Below are 21,444 nucleotides of genomic sequence, written 5' to 3'. Positions count from 1 at the left end.
CTACAATAATTTGATGAAAATATTCACATGCAAATACATGACCTGATAATGGAGTAAATCCTGACCTGCATATAACTAAGCAATTAACTAGTGTTGCTGGAGCACTGCTATATTTTAACTAAGTCATGTGAAATGAGTCGTCATACTGATGAACCCTGCATTGCTTCTCTCTCTCTCTGTCTCTCTCTCTCTAGATGTAGCATTAAGCCACAAGTTAACAATATCTGATAACTGAGTTACACAAACTACTGAACTAATGAACTGATTTTAAAAATGTGTAGCTTTCTGACAAACAAAAATCTATCACATTGCTGGAATGCATCGTTTTCTGTAGGGAAAAAGTCTGCAGTGTCAGAGGTAACTTTCAGAGTTAAAGGTGCAACAGTTCCACCAGAGGTGAAGTCTTCAAGACAGTTTCTCTTTAGCACAAGCTGCATATCTTAAATACTAACTTGAGAAACCGAAAGGGATATTTATTTCTCATCCAGGATATTGTAGACTGCGTACTTGACTAGCTGAACAATCTTGTTCCTGCTGACATTAGATGATGACGTGAGCAGGTGACTAAAGTAAAAGTGTTACACAGCTTATGATTGCAGAATAACTTGATTGCTGCTTGTTATGTTCCTTAAACAAGACTGAACATGCCTGGAATGAAAACTTGAATGTGACACACACAGATGCACTTACTTTGCAGAGGATATGACATCACTGTGTTTGTCTGAGTCCAAGATCTTTGTCAGATGCGAGGCGACAGAGTCAGCATAGTGAGTAATCTGGAGAAAAACAAACACTATTAAAGAACAGAGCTGAAAGTTATATAGCTATTATAAGATTTATGCATTTAATGAGAAGGTTTAGATAGATGGATGGATGGATGGATGGATAGATAGATAGATAGATAGATAGATATATAGACAGATAGATAGATAGATAGATAGATAGATAGATAGATAGATAGATAGATAGATAGATAGATAGATAGATAGATAGATAGATAGATAGAAGCAGGCTTGTACCTGGAGTGGAGATTCCAGTTGATCATCCTCTTTAACAATAACAGGAGCAGTTTTAGTAGGAACTTCATATGTCATTATACTCCATCTAATAACACAACACACACGAGACACATTTACTGGAACCATTAACCCAAACCCAGAGGTGAAATTTACAGTAATATTTGCTGAAATTTGTCTAAAGGTATTCACATAGCAAGGAAAATATTTATTTAGGTGTCTATTTTCTAAATCCTATTTTTATTGGTCCATCCATTTTCTGTACCCCTTATCCTCCACATGGGTATGTGGAACCTGAAGCCTATTCTCTCTCTCTCTCTCTCTCTCTCTCTCTCTCTCACACACACACACACTACAGATAATTTAGAGCCTCCTATCAGCCTACAGCAAATGTCTTTGGACTGTGGGGGAAAACTGGGAAACCTAGAGGAAAACCCTGAAGCACAGAGAGATCACAGAAATAACACACACACAAAGAAGAGGAATCAAACCTCTAAACAAGGAGTTGCATGGCAAACATTCGAACCACTAACCCCATCTTATTATCACACCTTGTAATTTACAGATGCCCAAATCCAGTGTGTTTGTTCGAGATCTAACCATATTCGCTCACACATACACACTGATTGTTATAGCAATGACACAAACACACTAAGTAGTGCAGAACAGGTGAGAGTCATCTATTTAGCTAAAAATATGGAGGTGTTTTAGGGAAATATCTTTGTTGTACATATCCTGACATGATACTGTACATATTCAGTGGAGAAAATGGCTTTAAAAAATGGCTTTTTTATACCAAGAAAGGAAAGCAAGGTCACTTCCTTATTGTCTTCCAGTTAGAATATAGGAAAAAAAATGACTAGTGTGATTGAGATCCAGAAATCAAATTGAAAACCTCATAGAAATGTGATTTAAATTTGAATGGAAAAAAAATTCTAACAAAAACATTTTATTTTTTTTCATCTTTTTCACTTTGCAGGATCTTTCCTGTTTCAATAGGCAGAGAATTCAGATAAAAAAACTAAGCTAAAGAAATCCTTTCACAGGGTATGTATTAGGCAGTGTGTGTACGTGCATGCATGTGTGTGTGTGTGTGTCTGTGATAACTCTACCTGTCCAACATCTTGGTGGTAGCTCTCTCCAGTTTCTCCAGGATCTGAAGCAGCTGTGCATCATCGTCACACAAGCCCCCCCAACCCAGCACCCTCGCCAGATCATTTCCTGTGCCCAGAGGAAGCACACCCAACTGACACTGCAACAAACACACACACACAATCACAGTTAATAAGAACGACTCATTTTATTGTAACATAATTAGTTGCTTATTAATTCAAACCTGCTTGTGCAGTCCCAGTTTATCCAGTTCAGACAGAACCCAACCAACGCTGCCATCACCCCCACACACCAGGATACGAAATGTCACAAACTTTTGAAATAGGCGAAGTCTACAAACACACACACACACACCAACATAACGAGATAAAGAAGACATTCATTAGAATTAGATACATGTTTTTTTTTTAAATTAAATTTATATTTAGCCCTAATGAGCAAACCTGAGGCATCATTTCTAAATTTATTACAAATTTAACACTAATTCCAATTTAACACTGCCAGAGCTATCAGATTTTCAACGATGGAGCCCAGAGCGCAAAACCGACTGCAGTTCAAATTTGACGGCATAGTCTCCAAATGGTTCTGTCCACATCCATCCCACAGGCTTCTAAGTCTTACCCCAGCTGTGGTCCTCCATTCATAAGGTCAAAGACCTGGGCAGGGTTGAGTAGCTGTTTGAACTTGCGCAGGAATTTCACTCCCTGGTTATCACCACTCTTACTGTTCACCAGCACCAGCAGAGGACTGGAGCAGGACGGACTCGTGGCTTTCCAGAAACCTGCACAGAGACATGCATGAGAAGAGTACAAGATCTGTGAGACTCATTTAGAATCTTCGGCATGTTTGGTATCTTGGCAGCTTTGGAGTGAGTGGATTGTTGTTTTTTTGGCTCACTTCACTCAGCAATGGAGGAACAAATAAAAGTCTAAATTTCACCAACTGTAGTCATATCAGGAAAAGGACATATGCAAATTAACCCTTGCTTTGTTTGAGTCAGCGGCAAAATATTCACAAATATTAAAACGTGACATCTTTTCAGCTGATTGCTTCGCACTTTCATATAGTCTCTCAGTGTATGAGAGAGAACTCGCGCTTATTCTGATCTCCTTCTGAAAAAATATTCATTCAATTCAATTTATTTGTATAGTGCTTTTAACAATGGACATCGTCACAAAGTAGCTTTACAGAAGTAGAGAAACAGAAAAAATGATAAAGTTTAAAGAATAGTTACTATTTATCCCTAACATTTATCCCAAGTGAGCAAGCCTGAGGCGACGGAAGCAAGGAAAAACTCCCTGAGATGATATAAACAAGAAACCATGAGAGGAACCAGGCTCTCTTATATACATTATATATATACTGTATGTGCTGCTGGCTTTATTCAGGCCAATTCACACTAGACAGAGGAAGAAGGCTGGGTTATTTTGCTTATTTTATGCCAGGTTATTATATTTAGGCCACATAAAATCTTAAAATCTTTAACTTCATCCATCAGTAGCATGTAGATATAATCATATATAGGCAACATATATGTAAATGACCTTTGCTATTGAAACTTGACTGGTTTAAACATTATAGGTGATTTGTTCAATAAAAAATTTTTAAGGCTCAGGTTTTGCAGGTTTTCTATTTTGGATGGAAACACGTGTGGTGCTGATGCAGTTGTCAGGCAACACTTACCATCTGAATCAATGCTGTTGAGAGCTGTGGGAGGAATGATGGACACTTTACACTGACCCAGCGGACACACCTTCCCCAACTGCTCCTTACAGCTACTGTGTACCTGCACACACACACACAGAGATCTGATGATGTGCATGGTCTTATTTACATATGTGTTAAAAACTATAAAGGCATGTAATATAATCATATACACATATAAATTTAGATTTGGGTAACAAAGTGTTATTTCTAAATCTGTGAAAAACTATGAGGTTAAATAAATTACTCCTGATATTTATATATATATATATATATATATATATATATATATATATATATATATATATATATATCTATATATATATAAACATGGAGCTGCATTTTTTGTAACAAATATATATATATATATTTGTTACAAAAAATGCAGATCCATGATATTATTATCCCTGGTATTATTATATTATTTGGCAAAATATTATATTATAAAAAATATATAAATGAAAAAATAATATATCAAATATATTTTTATTATTGAATTATAAACTAAAATAATATAATAATTACATTTTAATTAATACTTTGTTTTGATACCACTGAGCAATATGAGTTCTAGTCTTCATCAATGCTGTGTGTTAATCAAAGTCCAGTACACTTACGATGGCTTTGCACCAGAGACAGCGCCAATCCTGCAGCCTGCGCACACTGCCACAGGTCCGATCACACACCACACACTTAGCACTGACCGGCAGGTTGCCTTCCAGCCACTGGTGAGGCATGGACACCTGGACACACACACAGCATTTGTTAGTTATTCACCTATAAATGCATAATGACACAATAACAAAAAAGATACGTCTATTCAAAGATATAAACTCACCCCATCTTCATCCTCGATGATGTCATTTCCTATGGAAGCCAGAGTGGTCCACTTACAGTTGTTAGTGGATCGGACAGCACAGCGTTTATGTGCTTTAAACTTGCACACTGCACCACACAAAGAATGAGATCATGAAAGATTACATTGAATGAAAGATGCAGCAATAAACACTAGTTAAAGAGACTGGAGAGTTGTTGTTTTGTGTTGTTGTTTGTGCTGGTGGTTAAGCTGTTGTTGAGTGTTTACCTTCGCAGGACAGGCCATGAGAGGTGACTCCAGGCAGTGCCTCCCGACAGACGTTACAGAATGCAGGGCGAGCATGAGAGCACGCATACCAATTATGCATCCCGGAGAAGTGTTCCATATTAAACTGACTAGCCTGAGATCACACACAACACACACTTCATCACGATACACTCATCTGAGACAAAAACACATTGCACCTATACATCTGCATGAAGGCAAAGTCACTGGACAAACATTCACTGACTCTGAAATACAAATGTAGTACATCTGACACCACCAGAAAGCAGTGTCCATCACCTATAATATGCTAACAGGAATAAAGGTCAAAGGTCAAGCACCAACCTCGTATGTCTCCCATTTCTGTACAGACTTCAGAGCGCTGATCCAATCCTCCATCTCTTTCCTGCTCTCCGCACATAGCATCAGCTTACGGAAAGGAGTGATCACCTGACAACAGATTAAAGGAGTGTGAGAGTGCGTGTGTGAGGAGGTGGAAGAAAAGTGAAAGTAAATAGTTTAAACAGTTAGAGAAAGAATGCCAGGGCGTGTTAGTGAAAGTGAGGCAGTGCATGACAGCGTAAGATAAAGAGAACGATATAACCTGCAAACCCGTATACACTCACTGTAAAGCTGTACACTCAGTGTAAAGCTGTAAATATTCACTGTAAAGAGCTATACACTCACTGTAAAGCTGTGTGAAGTTACTGTAAAGCTGTGTGTAGTCACTGTAAAGCTGTGTGTACTCTCCGTAAAGCTGTGTGTACTCTCTGTAAAGCTGTGTGTACTCTCCGTAAAGCTGTGTGTAGTCACTGTAAATATGTGTGTAGTTACTGTAAAGCTGTGTGTAGTCATTGTAAATATGTGTGTAGTTACTGTAAAGCTGTGTGTAGTCACTGTAAATATGTGTGTAGTTACTGTAAAGCTGTGTGTACTCTCTGTAAAGCTGTGTGTAGTCACTGTAAATATGTGTGTAGTTACTGTAAAGCTGTGTGAACTCTCTGTAAAGCTGTGTGTATTCTCCATAAAGCTGTGTGTATTCTCCATAAAGCTGTGTGTACTCTCTGTAAAGCTGTGTGTAGTCACTGTAAATATCTGTGTAGTTACTGTAAAGCTGTGTGTAGTCACTGTAAAGCTGTGTGTACTCTCTGTAAAGCTGTGTGTAGTCACTGTAAATATGTGTGTAGTTACTGTAAAGCTGTGTGTAGTCACTGTAAAGCTGTGTGTACTCTCCGTAAAGCTGTGTGTACTCTCTGTAAAGCTGTGTGTAGTCACTGTAAATATGTGTGTAGTTACTGTAAAGATGTGTGTAGTCACTGTAAAGCTGTGTGTATTCTCCATAAAGCTGTGTGTACTCTCTGTAAAGCTGTGTGTATTCTCCATAAAGCTGTGTGTACTCTCCATAAAGCTGTGTGTAGTCACTGTAAATATGTGTGTAGTCACTGTAAAGCTGTGTGTAGTCACTGTAAAGCTGTGTGTATTCTCCATAAAGCTGTGTGTACTCTCTGTAAAGCTGTGTGTATTCTCCATAAAGTTGTGTGTACTCTCCATAAAGCTGTGTGTACTCTCTGTAAAGCTGTGTGTAGTCACTGTAAATATGTGTGTAGTTACTGTAAAGCTGTGTGTAGTCACTGTAAAGCTGTGTGTATTCTCCATAAAGCTGTGTGCACTCTCCGTAAAGCTGTGTGTAGTCACTGTAAATATGTGTGTAGTTACTGTAAAGCTGTGTGCACTCACTGCAAAGGTGTGTGTAGTCACTGTACAACTGTATGTAGTCACTGTAAAGCTGTGTGTAGTCACTGTAAAGCTGTGTGAAGTCACTGTAAAGCTGTGTGTAGTCACTGTAAAACTGTATGTAGTCACTGTAAAGCTGTGTGTAGTCACTGTAAAACTGTATGTAGTCACTGTAAAGCTGTGTGTAGTCACTGTAAAGCTGTGTGTAGTCACTGTAAAACTGTATGCAGTCACTGTAAAGCTGTGTGTAGTCACTGTAAAACTGTATGCAGTCACTGTAAAGCTGTGTGTAGTCACTGTAAAACTGTATGCAGTCACTGTAAAGCTGTGTGTAGTCACTGTAAAACTGTATGCAGTCACTGTAAAGCTGTGTGAAGTCACTGTAAAGCTGTGTGTAGTCACTGTAAAGCTGTGTGAAGTCACTGTAAAGCTGTGTGTACTTACTGTAAATCTGTGTGTACTTACTGTAAATCTGTGTGTAGTCACTGTAAAACTGTATGTAGTAACTGTAAAGCTGTGTGTACTTACTGTAAATCTGTGTGAAGTCACTGTAAAGCTGTGTGAAGTCACTGTAAAGCTGTGTGTAGTCACTGTAAAACTGTATGTAGTCACTGTAAAACTGTGTGTAGTCACTGTAAAGCTGTGTGTACTTACTGTAAAGCTGTGTGTAGTCACTGTAAAACTGTATGTATTCACTGTAAAGCTGTGTGTACTTACTGTAAAGATGTGTGTAGTCACTGTAAAACTGTATGTAGTCACTGTAAAACTGTATGTAGTCACTGTAAAGCTGTGTGTAGTCACTGTAAAACTGTATGTAGTCACTGTAAAGCTGTGTGAAGTCACTGTAAAGCTGTGTGTACTTACTGTAAAGCTGTGTGTAGTCACTGTAAAACTGTATGTAGTCACTGTAAAGCTGTGTGCACTCACTGTAAATGTGTGTACTCACTGTAAAGCTGTGTGTAGTCACTGTAAATATATGTGTAGTTACTGTAAAGCTGTGTGCACTCACTGTAAAGCTGTGTGTGCTCACTATAAAGCTGTGTAGTCACTGTCAAGCTGTTTATCCTCATTCTAAAGCCGTAAATTCCCACTGTAACGATGTACACTCACTGTAAAGCTCACTGCAATTACTCACTGTAATGTTGTGTGTAGTCACTGTAAAGCTGTGTGTACTCACTGTAAATATGTGTGAAGTCACTGTAAAGCTGTGTGTAGTCACTGTAAAGCTGTGTGTACCCTCAGTGTAAAGCTGTGTATGCTCTCTGTAAAGCTGTGTGTAGTTACTGTAAAGCTGTGTGAAGTCACTGTAAATCTGTGTGAAGTCACTGTAAATCTGTGTGAAGTCACTGTAAAGCTGTGTGTACTCACTGTAAAGCTGTGTATACACACTGTAAAGCTGTGTGTACTTACTGTAAAGCTTTGTGTACTCACTGTAAAGCTGTGTATACACACTGTAAAGCTGTGTGTACTTACTGCAAAGCTGTTAGTAGTCACCGTAAAGCTGTACACTCAATTTATTGCTTTGTGTGCTCACTGTAAATCTGTGTGTACTCACTGTAAAGTTGTGTGATGTCACAATAAATCTGTGTGTAGTCACTGTAAATATGTGTGTAGTTACTGTAAAGCTGTGTGAAGTCACTGTAAAGCTGTGTTTACTCTCTGTAAAGCTGTGTGTGCTCACTGTAAAACTGTGTGAAGTCATTGTAAATCTGTGTGAAGTCACTGTAAAGCTGTGTGTACGCACTGTAAAGCTGTGTGTACTTACTGTAAAGCTGTGTGTACTCTCTGTAAAGCTGTGTGTACTCTCTGTAAAGCTGTGTACACTCACTGTAAATCTGTGTGTACTCACTGTAAATCTGTGTGAAGTCACTGTAAAGCTGTGTGTAGTCACTGTAAAGCTGTGTGTACCCTCAGTGTAAAGCTGTGTATGCTCTCTGTAAAGCTGTGTGTAGTTACTGTAAAGCTGTGTGAAGTCACTGTAAATCTGTGTGAAGTCACTGTAAAGCTGTGTGTACGCACTGTAAAGCTATGTGTACTTACTGTAAAGCTGTGTGTACTCTCTGTAAAGCTGTGTACACTCACTGTAAATCTGTGTGTACTCACTGTAAAGTTGTGTGTACTCTCTGTAAAGTTGTGTGTACTCTCTGTAAAGCTGTGTGTACTCACTGTAAAGCTGTGTACACTCACTGTAAATCTGTGTGTACTCACTGTAAAGTTGTGTGTACTCTCTGTAAAGTTGTGTGCACTTACTGTAAAACTGTGTGCACTCACTGTAAATCTGTGTGTACTCACTGTAAAGTTGTGTGTACTCTCTGTAAAGTTGTGTGCACTTACTGTAAAACTGTGTGCACTCACTGTAAGTCTGTGTGTACTCGCTGTAAAGTTTTGTGTATCACTGTAAAGCTGTGTGAAGTAACTGCAAATATGTGTGTAGTTGCTGTAAAGCTGTGTGTACTTACTGCAAAGCTGTTAGTAGTCACCATAAAGCTGTACACTCAATTTATTGCTGTGTGAAGTCATTGTAAATCTGTGTGAAGTCACTGTAAAGCTGTGTGTATGCACTGTAAAGCTGTGTGTACTCTATGTAAAGCTGTGTGTACTCACTGTAAAGCTGTGTGCACTCACTGTAAATCTGTGTGTTTTCTCTCTGTAAAGCTGTGTGCACTCACTGTAAATCTGTGTGTACTCTCAGTAAAGCTGTGTGTACGCACTGTAAAGCTTTGTGTACTTACTGTAAAGCTGTGTGTAGTCACTGTAAAGCTGTGTGTACTCTCTGTAAAGCTGTGTGTACTTACTGTAAAGCTGTGTGAAGTCACTGTAAAGCTGTGTGTACTCTCTGTAAAGCTATGTGTACTCACTGTAAAGTTGTGTGTAGTCACTGTAAAGCTGTGTGTACTTACTGCAAAGCTGTTAGTAGTCACCGTAAAGCTGTACACTCAATTTATAGCTGTGTGTGCTCACTGTAAAGCTGTGTGTAGTCACTGTAAAGTTGTATGCTCACTGTAAAGCTGTGTGTATTCACTGTAAAGCTGTTTGAAGTCACTGTAAAGTTGTGTGTACTCACTGTAAAGCTGTACACTCACTTTATAGCTGTGTGTGCTCACTGTAAAGCTGTGTGTAGTCACTGTAAAGCTGTGTGAAATCATTGAAATGTTGTGTACTCACTGTAAAGCTGTTGTTAATGTTCTTGGTGCTTGTCTCTGCCACACTGGCATCAGAAAGGTCGACCTCATCAAATATAAGGGACTGCAACAAAAGAATCAGGTTATTAAACAAGGTCAGACAAACTGAGTGCCATTAAGATAAGAGTTATTACTGCTATTACCTTTGAGTCCTTGGCATAGTAGAGAGTCCTGCCTCTTAGTTTGAAGTACCTCCTCTTCCATCTCTGAAAGGAGCTGGTCTGCTTTAACAGGATGCCCTCCTTCACACTCTTCTACAAGGCAAGTGAAAGAAGGAGAGAGTTCATGACTAGACACTAACCTATGTGGGCATAGCATGTGAATCTGTGTCAGGAATGTCCAAATAACATGCCTTAAAGGCATCATTTGTTCAGATTCCACAGTGGCACAGATGGAAAATTCAATTTCTACTGCAAACGGCGTGACCTGACCTCTGCTTATTTTTGATATAATTATTGTAACTTCAAAGTAATGTAGAAGAACATGATCTAAGTTACCTAGCAACATTCCTGAGACTTTCACACTTCCAGGAAGGAGGAACATTTTCAATGAGGAAGCATGTCAAAATTTCAGTACAGCAGGTATTTAGACAAAGGAAATTAACAACTTCCAGACAACTTCCTGTGTATCTGTGACTGAACAGGCAGCTCTTTTGTTTTGCAGTAACGATTTTCAGAGGGCCAATGTTTCTGTTTTCACTTAATTTGACTCATAAAATGCACCTCCATTGGCAGACACTCTTATCCAATTAAACTTGCATTTTTATCTCATTTTATACAATTGAGCATTAGTTGTAACAATTGGACAGCTTAGTAACCCTAGGATTTGATTGTACAAGCTTCTGATTAGTAGTCCAGCACCTTAACCACTCAGCTACCACAACCCACAAGCCTACAAAATATTGTAGGAAAGAGTGACACACAATTCAACACAACACTTCATCCCATCTCATTGGCAGATCAGTTTCAGAACACCTGAAATAACATATCTTTTAACTATTGTAGGAAAGACTGACATCTTTAAAAGAGTTGCAGTGAGGTGTACAAATTTTGACTGGCAGTGTGTGTTAGACAGAATGCATAAACTGTGGGACACACACACACACACACTATATGACGTTCGATGATGACTCAGACTCCCGAGAGTGACGCACTGAACTCCTTTAATCTTTACACTTCCTCCTCTGTCCTCTCTGCCCTCTCCCTCTGCGCCCTCATTCCCGTCTCTCTGCACCCGTCTTCATTCTTTCATTATCCCCCCCCATCCTCCCCTCTATGTTCTCTGTCTCCTCCGTTCCACAATGTCAGTCACGCTGCTGAATCTTACAATCCCACAATGTCCAGCAAAGTTTATTAGTTCCATTTAGGTGTTATTGTTTTCTGCAGTCCTGGGTAATGAAGGATCTCAGTGAGGCATGTTCCAAAATTTAATTCGGTCTTTACGCCTGTGTGGGGGTGAGTGCAACAGAAAACTCGAAGACATCAGCATCATCTGCTGTCAATGTGGACATGTGAGTAGATTGTTAAACTGCTGCAGTTAGTCAGAGCTTGCAGGATTTGAAATGTTTAGCACACAGCTATGAGTAATTATTCTAGGAAGCTGAAGTCAGAGAGAAGCTTTAGCTTTTACCTTTTATGCACCTTTTATCATAAGACAGATTTACAGCATGAAAGAGATAGAGAGGTCAATGAGCAACAGAAAATGACAAACCTAAAGTCAAAATAAGGCAACGAAAAAATAGATGTAATTATGTTCTCTAAGCAGAGTTCACACAGGAAATCAGCTCAAAGGCAATAAAGTGGTAAGAAACAAAACATTATAACAGCCATGTTCCTGCAGCCAGGACTAATCATTACCAGAGAAAACACATCTGTTGAACACATCTTTTTTTCTATTTTAATTATGTACATTTTTTGAAAAATCTATTTTTAAAATCTGTCCATCTCTTGTTAGTTTTCATCATGTCCTTTTCATCCTTGCTGACTTGAAATGATTTGGAATAGGTTAGGGAATAATGACAGTAAACCTGTGCGATGGGAGACATTCTGTGTTAAACCAGCTCATGTCCATGCAATGTGTTTGCTATTGACAAGTTTATTTGCTAATAAGACGGACAATGAAATGCAAAACCATAGCTAGCATAAAGGAATGGGAAGGTTGCTGTCTGTTCAGATGGGTAAACAGTCAGCTAGCTTCTCTACATAGTGTATTAATCTGCATATGTATAATTAATCTAAAAAGTTAAGCATGCTATTTCCTTTTTGTCCGGTTACCTCAACTTAACTTCTAGCTAGCTAACTTAGCTAACAGGTTTTCGTTGCTTGTATGTATGAACTTGACTGACAGGTTAATCGCCTTTGCTAATGCCCTAGAGGAGATCTGAAACAGTTACAAAACATCTAAACACCTAGTGACTGTACCGTTTATCCTAGACAGGATCTCAAGGAGCCTCGAGTCTATTCCAAGAGACTCGGGGGACACCATCACATTGCAGGGCACACATTCAAACACTTTAAGATCCCAAATAGCCAACCATGCATGTGTCTAGCCTGGGGGAGAAAACTTAAGAACCCAGAAGAACAGAGAGAACATGCAAATTCCATGCACCCAAGGGAGAGGCAGGAATCAAGCCAAAACCCTGGAGGTATGATGCAAACTGGTTAACCTCTAACCCACTGTGCCTCCTACAACAGCACAGCATATTTCTCTAAAACATAATGAGAGTAATTGGTATAATTTATGGAACAAAAATAGCATTACTTGTAATTTATTATGTTTATTATTTTTAAATGGTGACTCAGGTGCCATGGGTGTGCATCCTCCCCTCCATCCCAGTCCCAAAGATAAACCTAAAGCAACACTACAGGCATCAAGTCATATGCCACAGAGAGAAACCTGATTCAATTCCCTTTAAGTGGATTTGTCCATCATTTGCATTAGACTACACTAACCACTAACATTTTCTCTTGATCTTCAAAACTTCATCAAATATACCCCAACACACCACCACCTGTCAGGGCTATAATCTTCTGGTTGGCTATAAAAGGTCTACAGAGTGTCACACCTGACCACCTGATCAAGGTTCTCTACACAAGTCGCCAGAAAGCAATCATCTAAGGATCGCTCTCTGATAGCTCCATGTCAGCCGATCACTCTTATCTGTCAGTTACCGCGGTAACACCAATGAGTCTTCGGCAAACACAGTCGTCATTTGTTTAATCAGTGGACTGGGAAAAAGGTGGGGCAAACTTGCAGGCGAATAGCATAATAAACACACAGCTTCAACAAAGAAATAACTGACTGCACGCATGGTGTGGACTGGGTTATATATCAGAATATACTGTATGCTATATATAAACTATTTGTCTGTTACATAGCCAAATATCAAAGATGTAGTAAAATACACCTGAAAGTACAACAAACCTAAACCCAATCCTGGAGGACATTTCCTAGACAAATTTCCAGGACCTGTCTGCATTCTGGACTCTTATTTACATTCACAGTGAATAAGTGGATTAATGTGCAGAGGATGAGGGCGATAAGAACCTTGGTTAAGATACAAAATAAGTTTATTTTTCAGTGCAGGAATCTACTGAAATATCTGGACTACAGCTTTATTTTAATCACCTGGACTGTGATAAGAGTTTGGCTTGACCTTAGTGTGCAATATTTGATGAAGTGTACTTTAAGTGCTTTTCGTACCTACTGACTGACCTCAGCGCAGGAGTATTACACACTGGGAATGAGGCTTATAGTGAAATTTCACACTTGAGTCCATTTACTGATTGGACTTTATTACAAAATAGCAGCTCTGCAAATAAAAACTGAGCAAGTGCATTTTCTCTCTGATTTCATTAAAGGTGCTTACAAATATGTGTGGATTGTCATTAAGGCTGAATTCTGGGCAAAAAAATACAAAAATGGAAGATTTTAAGACAGTTAAGACAGTCAGACAATCAGATATTGACATTCTGTTGCAGTGGAATCATAACACGAACACAGAATTTAGTCTGAACTGAACCCTTATGCTTTTAAGCCAGAACTTGTCTGTTGGCTATGAGAGATTCATCATCCAAGTATGATTCAACTGCAGTCCAATTCAATCCAACTGTCACAATAGTCAACCCAAACAGTGCATTCGAACTGTATGCTGTTTAAGAATCTTCTCATGGGGCATGTCAATGAGATCAGTGACTGTGCCATGAGTTACATTTCCCCTGGTGCTGTTAGACACAGAGCTCATGTTAATGTGCAGAGACACTGAGCTCATGTTAATGTGCCTGGACATGGAGCTAGACCAAATCTGGTTAGCAGGAACATCACACACATTTCTGAGCCATATGCAAATGCAATCTCTGCGGGGTCCCTTCATATGTCTGAAAAAAGTTTCGAATCCATGTGCCTTGAGGAACTCTAAAAACTCTGGCTCAGAGTCAGTTCCACTTCCTTCCACACTAAGAAATCGGAATTACAATCGGGCTAGTGTTGGTGTTAAACATGCTGGGCTTTAGAATGACATTTGATATTAAGAAAAATTTACTTAAGAACTGAAAACAGTGCAGTCTGGTATGTCATGTGAAAGTATGGTCCAACATTTACAGCTGCAATAATGCTCTGTAGCAAGTATATTAGCAAGCTAGCTAGTCGTATAGCGGTCACAATAAACCTGTAACACATCTTTCACTAAAATTACATAGCAAAGGACCACTTCTGTCCCTTCTGACAGAGAATTCAGTATTTTGTAAGGCTTTCAGGTGGATTTTGTTTTCCACCTGTGTATTTGCTGTTTTAACCAAAGTCTACTGGTAACAGCTTGATCAATGAGGCATATGTCTCGCTGTGTTTCTGTTATAAGGAATAGAATAGGTGTATAATGGGAGTGTTTTACTGCACTCACATGACTATTGAGTATTTAACCCAATTTTATTTTTCCAGCTCTCTCAAATAGGAGAACTGATTCCTCATTGGTGGTTCTGTGTATTCTGATGATATCATTGTCTCCTACGGCCAAAACAATTAGACAAATCATCCAGCATAAGACATCTTCTCTGTCTTCGTCAGCGAGTAATTAAGCTAATGAGGTCATTACATCCCCAACTAACCCTCTCTTTAAAAAGTGAGATTCGAAGAACTGATACTGATTCAATTCCAAGCCAGCTGCTGAGTGAGAGAATCCACGACCATCGTAATATCTATAATTCATTTCTGCAAATTCATTTAACAGCACAGACTGTGTCTGTGCAAAGAGACTTCCACACTCGCCTGTGGAAGTTGCCATAAAAATGCACTCCGGCTAAGACAGCAACCATTACCGTTTACCACAAATGCACACACTCAGAAAAAGCATCCCATCTGAGGCTGACCTGAGTGTCTCTGGCCCCAGGTGAGAGGAGAGTCGTAAATGCTTTCAGGTTCTAAATGGATCCATACAGTGTCCCTAGAGGCTAAACATTACATAACCAAGTGCTGCCTTGGTTATGAAAAGCTAAACAAACCATTAGCAGCTCACTTTGGTGGATATCAGACAGACCACAAGGTTTTATTTAAAGTCTCTGGCTGCATCTATTGGATATCTCAAACCACTAGAAAACATCATTCACTGCTTTTTAACACTGTTTCAATTAATGTATGGGTTTGGTTACAGGCTAGCAGAGCAGCTAATAAAGCTTCAAGGCCAGAAACCTGATCAGCAGCTGACACAAGACGTGATCAATGCTAATCCTGCTCCAGTGCTAATCCACTTAATCCAGCAGTCAGAGCTGATAGAGCCATGCCTCCTGCTTTTTAAAGCAGTCTGTTCAATTCTTTGTAGTGTTTCCGTATGTTGACTTTGTATGACAAATCCAGCTAAAGAATTCCAAGCGACTTTTCTGGTTCACACAGCACCACAATCCACTTCCTAAGAGGTTTCATGTTAATGTTTGAGGAGTTACATTTACTCTTAGATTTAGTTGTTTCGCTTGTATCAAGTGCCACACGGAAAAAGTGCAAACTGTTTAACATGCAATGATCATGACAAAAATGACTGCAGAATATTTCTGGAAAAAAAATGTAATAAATTCCAAAACAATACATGCTATTAAAAGAAATAGAAGATATGAGTAACCCCAGATACACTATATTGCCAAAAGTATTCGCTCACCTGCCTTGACTCGCATATGAACTTAAGTGACATCCCATTCCTAATCCATAGGGTTCAATATGACGTCAGTCCACCCTTTGCAGCTATAACAGCTTCAACTCTTCTGGGAAGGCTGTCCACAAGGTTTAGGAGTGTGTTTATGGGAATTTTTGACCATTCTTCCAGAAGCGCATTTGTGAGGTCACACACTGATGTTGGACGAGAAGGCCTGGCTCTCAGTCTCCGCTCTAATTCATCCCAAAGGTGTTCTATCGGGTTGAGGTCAGGACTCTGTGCAGGCCAGTCAAGTTCATCCACACCAGACTCTGTCATCCATGTCTTTATGGACCTTGCTTTGGTCACTGGTGCACAGTCATGTTGGAAGAGGAAGGGGCCAGCTCCAAACTGTTCCCACAAAGTTGGGAGCATGGAATTGTCCAAAATGTCTTGGTATGCTGAAGCATTCAGAGTTCCTTTCACTGGAACTAAGGGGCCAAGCCCAGCTCCTGAAAAACAACCCCACACCATAATCCCCCCTCCACCAAACTTTACACTTGGCACAATGCAGTCAGACAAGTACCGTTCTCCTGGCAACCGCCAAACCCAGACTCGTCCATCAGATTGCCAGATGGAGAAGCGCGATTCGTCACTCCAGAGAACGCATTTCCACTGCCCTAGAGTCCAGTGGCGGCGTGCTTTACACCACTGCATCTGACGCTTTGCATTGCACTTGGTGATGTATGGCTTGGATGCAGCTGCTTGGCCATGGAAACCCATTCCATGAAGCTCTCTGCGCACTGTTCTTGAGATAATCTGAAGGCCACATGAAGTTTGGAGGTCTGTAGCGATTGACCCTGCAGAAAATTGGCGACCTCTTCGCATTATGCGCCTCAGCATCCGCTGACCCCGCTCCGTCAGTTTACGTGGCCTACCACTTCGTGGCTGAGTTGCTGTCGTTCCCAAACACTTCCACGTTCTTATAATACAGCTGACAGTTGACTGTGGAATATTTAGGAGCGAGGAAATTTCACGACTGGATTTGTTGCACAGGTGGCATCCTATCACAGTTCCACGCTGGAATTCACTGAGCTCCTGAGAGCGACCCATTCTTTCACAAATGTTTGTAAAAACAGTCTGCATGCCAAGGTGCTTGATTTTATACACCTGTGGCCATGGAAGTGATTGGAACACCTGATTCTGATTATTTGGATGGGTGAGCGAATACTTTTGGCAATATAGTGTATTTCCTGAAGAGGGACATCTTTACACCTTGCTAGAAAAAGAGAGACAAAGACACTAGAGAATAAAGGGAAGATGATTCCTTCAGAGAGTCTGGAAATCTTGAGTACTGAGCATGCTCAGAATAGGACGTGATTTCCGTTTCACATTTTTCAAGTCAAACCAGCCATCCTCAGCTCCTCACCTTTTTGCATAGCCAAAAATATGTGACCAGTATAGTAGACCAACCAGTTTGCTAGAAAGTGCAACCAACTAAACTGAAGCAACATTGCTAATGTTGGTTATTAAAACACCTACATCATATAACACCTGGTATTACAGAACTGCTGATTCCCTGAAACTTCACTGGCTGCAACACTTTACCATTGCAAAGGTACTGAAGTCCTCGAATCCACCGAGTCCCAGTGGTAACGGGTGCGAGTGTATTAATGTATTAATGTTATTTGCAGCTGCACTAATATCGGAGTTGCTGTTAAAGACAACTAATCAACACCTCCTAATAGTGCTGTGACTTAATAGTTTAGTTTTAGTTTAGTCAGGGTTTAAAGTCACAAGTCTAGAGACAGCCAGTGTAGTGTCGTTGAGCAGGAAGTAGCCCTTTTTACCCTTCCACTGTTCATTCATGGACTAGATTCTGACTTGTAAGTCATCTCGATTCAAAACGTCTGACTAATGAATAAACGTACAGCTTCCTGGTTAATGTATCACAGACAAGACGTATCTGTTAAACTTATTTTATTTCTGTTTATCTCATAGAGGCGTTTAGAGGAGAAATGACAGACTTAGTTCCAAAATGACAAAATCAAAACAGCAAACTTATTTTATGGATGTGGATCTGACCAGCGCTTACAGGAGACACTACAGAGACACTGACCAGGATACAGCAGGTACTGCACTATGCATCTGCTCTGCTTGAAATCACTGAAAGTTCAGTACTACAGTATAGAACTTTATCATGCCTATAGTTCTTCATTAATCACTTCTACCTAGATGTATGGAATCTCTGACCTTAAGGCTCTTAATTAGTTTATGATCATTTCTGCAAAGCACATAGAGAGAGAGAGAGAGAGAGAGAGAGAGAGATTATTTAACAGAGTAATAGCAGAGAGTGTCTTGATGAGCACCAAATGCCTCAGCAAGTTGAGCAAAATGTGACGGTTTGACCTTCGTATTTACTGAAACTTTTAATTAAAAACCGAAAGAGGCAAATTTTCCTTTTAGTTACAGAGATTAAGGTTAGAAGGTATTTAGGACTAGGCATAACATTAATTAACTGCATTAATAATTGTCAATGATTGCTCCTTACAAGAATAGTTAGTGTGTGCGTGTGTGTGTGTGTGTGTGTGTATGCTGCTCTTGGTCCCCGTGGGCTTTTCATTAATGCTACTATAATCAGATCTGGGCTGAGAAAGAGATCTGCCAGCTTCGATAAACACTAAACACTCTCACTGACTTAATCATGTGCATACTTAAACACACACACACACACACACACAAGTCAAATAACTCACCCAGAAGCTACTGTTACACACACAAGAGCAGGAGAGAGGAGATAGAATAGTGTATAGAAATGTACTAAAAACATCATAGTGTTCTTCAGCTTCAGAGAGTTGCTCACAGACACACAAACACACACAAGACTTCTTAGCTGTACCGAGCTACACACACACACACATACACGAACATTCTGTAAAAAGCAGAACCCATAAAAATGAATGGAAGCAGTTCCACCAGTATGCAGTTCTAACCTCAGTGTTCACGTCAACATCTCTCTCTGTGGAGGAGCGAGTAGTGTTGCCAGAGCAGCGCTCTAAAAAATCCTCCTCACTGAGCCGGCCCTGGTCTCCCTGAACCCCTCTAAGACAGGTGAAAGGCAGCGGCAGGCAGCACACACCACCCGGGCACAGCCTGGCCATGGCCACGTTTTAGCCAGCGCTCACACACTCACACAAGCAAACTTTCACACTGACTTCCTTTCCTGAACACACACACCCTCTTAAGAAAAAAGAACACCTCTTCCAGGTGAGTAGGTTAAGTTTAGGATTGTTCTCTTACCTGGAACCGCCCTCTGAGTCGCGCCACACACACACACACACACGGGCGTGAAAGCGGAAAGACTATAAATAAAGGCAGGTAAACCGGTTCTACAAGCCTTGTAAGAGGAACATATAAGGAGAAGAAGAACTGCTATTGGTCCTTGCCTGCTGTCAATGAAAACCCAGACAGGAGCAGACTGTAGGCATGATAATGCACTTATATGAGATAAACAAAGGAAATGCAAGGTATAATTAGTCCTTTCATGCTTCTAGATTCTAGAATTAGAACAGCTCGTATCTGATACGGCATTATATCAATCAAAAAGCTGACAAGCAAGAAAGTGAGCTTAATGACTGAAAAAAATGTTATAATGGTGATGATGATGACATCATAGAAAAAAAGTTGTGTTGTGGTGCATTAAATGTACATGATTTGAAATAGAGGGAAGCATTTTTACCCTTTTTAAACGATCCGTGTTTCTGAAATCACATTTTTCTTCACTATTCTAGGTCTGCTTTGAGCGTATATAATTAGTGAAAAAAGAAATAAATATAGTGAATAAATAAATAGAAATACGGTAGGAGATTGTACCAAAATAGCTCCATGAGAAAACTAAAATTAAAATAAACATATTTTATTAGTTAGCTACCATAAAGTAGCACTGAAAATACTGATGCAATAGTGTTATGACATTTTTTATTATTAATATTCCACTTAATTGTTGAGCATATGAGTGTATTGCACCGTTCACGTATTCACCCAATTAAAGTCTTTCTGTTCTTTATTAAATATCTCAGAAGCTTCCTGTAAAAAGTTTCCCACTTGCAGTATCAGCAATGTAAGTCTGATCTGTCATTAAGGTTTCAGTTAGCGTTGTTTGATAGACCTTAGAGTCACAATCACATTGAAATGACGATCATTTCCTGCTGAAGTTATACACTAGGGGTTTTATTACAGTATTTGTTATTTAGCACAGAAAACCAGTTTCGAACCAATTTCTAAAAAGTTGCTCACCCAAATGTATACAAGCTCCTCCCCTTTAATATACTTTACACCTCTCTTTACACTACTGCTTTACAGTGCCCGTGATTTACACACAATCTGACATTTATTCACGAGAGTCTGTTAATCACATGCTTTGTCATTTAAATATCTACTGTAGGGAATTTCTAGGCTTTTGACAGACGTGTGGAGTCTAGTGTGGGGTGTGTGTTTAGCCTTGGATAACAGATTTGAGTGATATGTTTAAGCAACTGATGGGACATAAGAGGAAAGAACAAGGGGCTGAGTAAGCACAAGGACACACACACACTAGCATAGTCTGATGTGCTGCAGTGGCTGTCTGCTTGGTCTTGTCTGCTCCTGTCAGCCTACTACCGAAACTAATAACAGGACTGAATCAGCACATCCTTTTAAGTATACACACACACACACACACACAGTGAACTCCAGAGAAATCAGGAATCAGAAATAAGCATAATTAATATTTCTATACATCTCTGCCTCTGTTTCTCTCTTTAGCCCTCTCTGTGTTTCTGTTTCTCTTTATATACCTGTTTCTTCCCTGCAACAGATTTTTCCCTCAGCACTCACTCATTATTACTTGCTTGTCTGTTCTGTCGATAAATCAGATTCTGGGGTAAACAGAAAGCAGAAAAAGAAATTCACGATATATAACAATGTTAAGCTTGCAGCTTGGTGTAAAATGAACATTCACATAATAACATCACTGCTTCCTAGATGCTCTAAAGCTCCTCATACATGAAGGTCAAAATAGCTAGAAAACTACAACAGTCCTTTAAAATCAGCATGAGCTAGACGCAGATCTGATGTATTAGATCTGCATTAAGTGTACAGGAGTAATGGATGTCTCAGAGTCTTAAGGTCAGAGGCACTGGATTGGCAGGATTTTTATTCATAGACTGTCCTTGTGGCGTCATCACTTATTTGTCTCTGTTCGATTTATTTATGAATGAAACTCCATTGCTGTGCTCATACTAGTGTATACAGGAGAAGTGATCCATCCTTGATGTTCCCATTTTCCATGAGTTGTATTAAATGCACTATTGTTCGGAATGAGAGCAGGTGGGCCGTTCTATCATGCATTGCACATCCTTGCATTTGGGTGAAAAATAAACTACTTTTAATGAACTAATCGTTATATATTTGCTCATAATTTAAGGCATTTGGTAGCTACAAAATACAACACCAGAATGA

General features: G+C 39.6%; 1 protein-coding gene across 10 annotated transcripts in view; it reads right to left on the bottom strand.

Moving 5' to 3' along the window:
- si:dkey-172j4.3 (diacylglycerol kinase eta) overlaps positions 1-21,444 on the bottom strand; it is an 84,422-nt gene that overhangs the window by 19,795 nt on the left and 43,183 nt on the right. For 3 of the 10 annotated variants that reach the window (XM_058394603.1, XM_058394608.1, XM_058394605.1), the window contains exons 3-14: positions 9,974-10,084; positions 9,814-9,894; positions 5,260-5,364; positions 4,918-5,050; positions 4,672-4,778; positions 4,451-4,576; positions 3,813-3,915; positions 2,751-2,910; positions 2,353-2,461; positions 2,129-2,268; positions 1,020-1,104; positions 691-776 (exon numbers count right to left, since the gene is read on the bottom strand). In XM_058394603.1, the coding sequence (XP_058250586.1) occupies positions 691-776; positions 1,020-1,104; positions 2,129-2,268; positions 2,353-2,461; positions 2,751-2,910; positions 3,813-3,915; positions 4,451-4,576; positions 4,672-4,778; positions 4,918-5,050; positions 5,260-5,364; positions 9,814-9,894; positions 9,974-10,084 (1,346 nt within the window). Of the gene's footprint in view, positions 1-690; positions 777-1,019; positions 1,105-2,128; positions 2,269-2,352; positions 2,462-2,750; positions 2,911-3,812; positions 3,916-4,450; positions 4,577-4,671; positions 4,779-4,917; positions 5,051-5,259; positions 5,365-9,044; positions 9,147-9,670; positions 9,677-9,813; positions 9,914-9,973; positions 10,085-18,938; positions 19,191-21,444 lie in introns of those variants that run through there. The other 7 variants (XM_058394604.1, XM_058394599.1, XM_058394600.1 and 4 more) reach the window with 4 other exon arrangements.

Source organism: Hemibagrus wyckioides, linkage group LG07 (assembly GCF_019097595.1).
Source record: "Hemibagrus wyckioides isolate EC202008001 linkage group LG07, SWU_Hwy_1.0, whole genome shotgun sequence".
Classification (NCBI taxonomy): Eukaryota; Metazoa; Chordata; class Actinopteri; order Siluriformes; family Bagridae; genus Hemibagrus; species Hemibagrus wyckioides.
The sequence above is the reverse complement of the archived record's forward strand: the minus strand, read 5'-3'. Positions and strand labels throughout refer to the sequence as shown.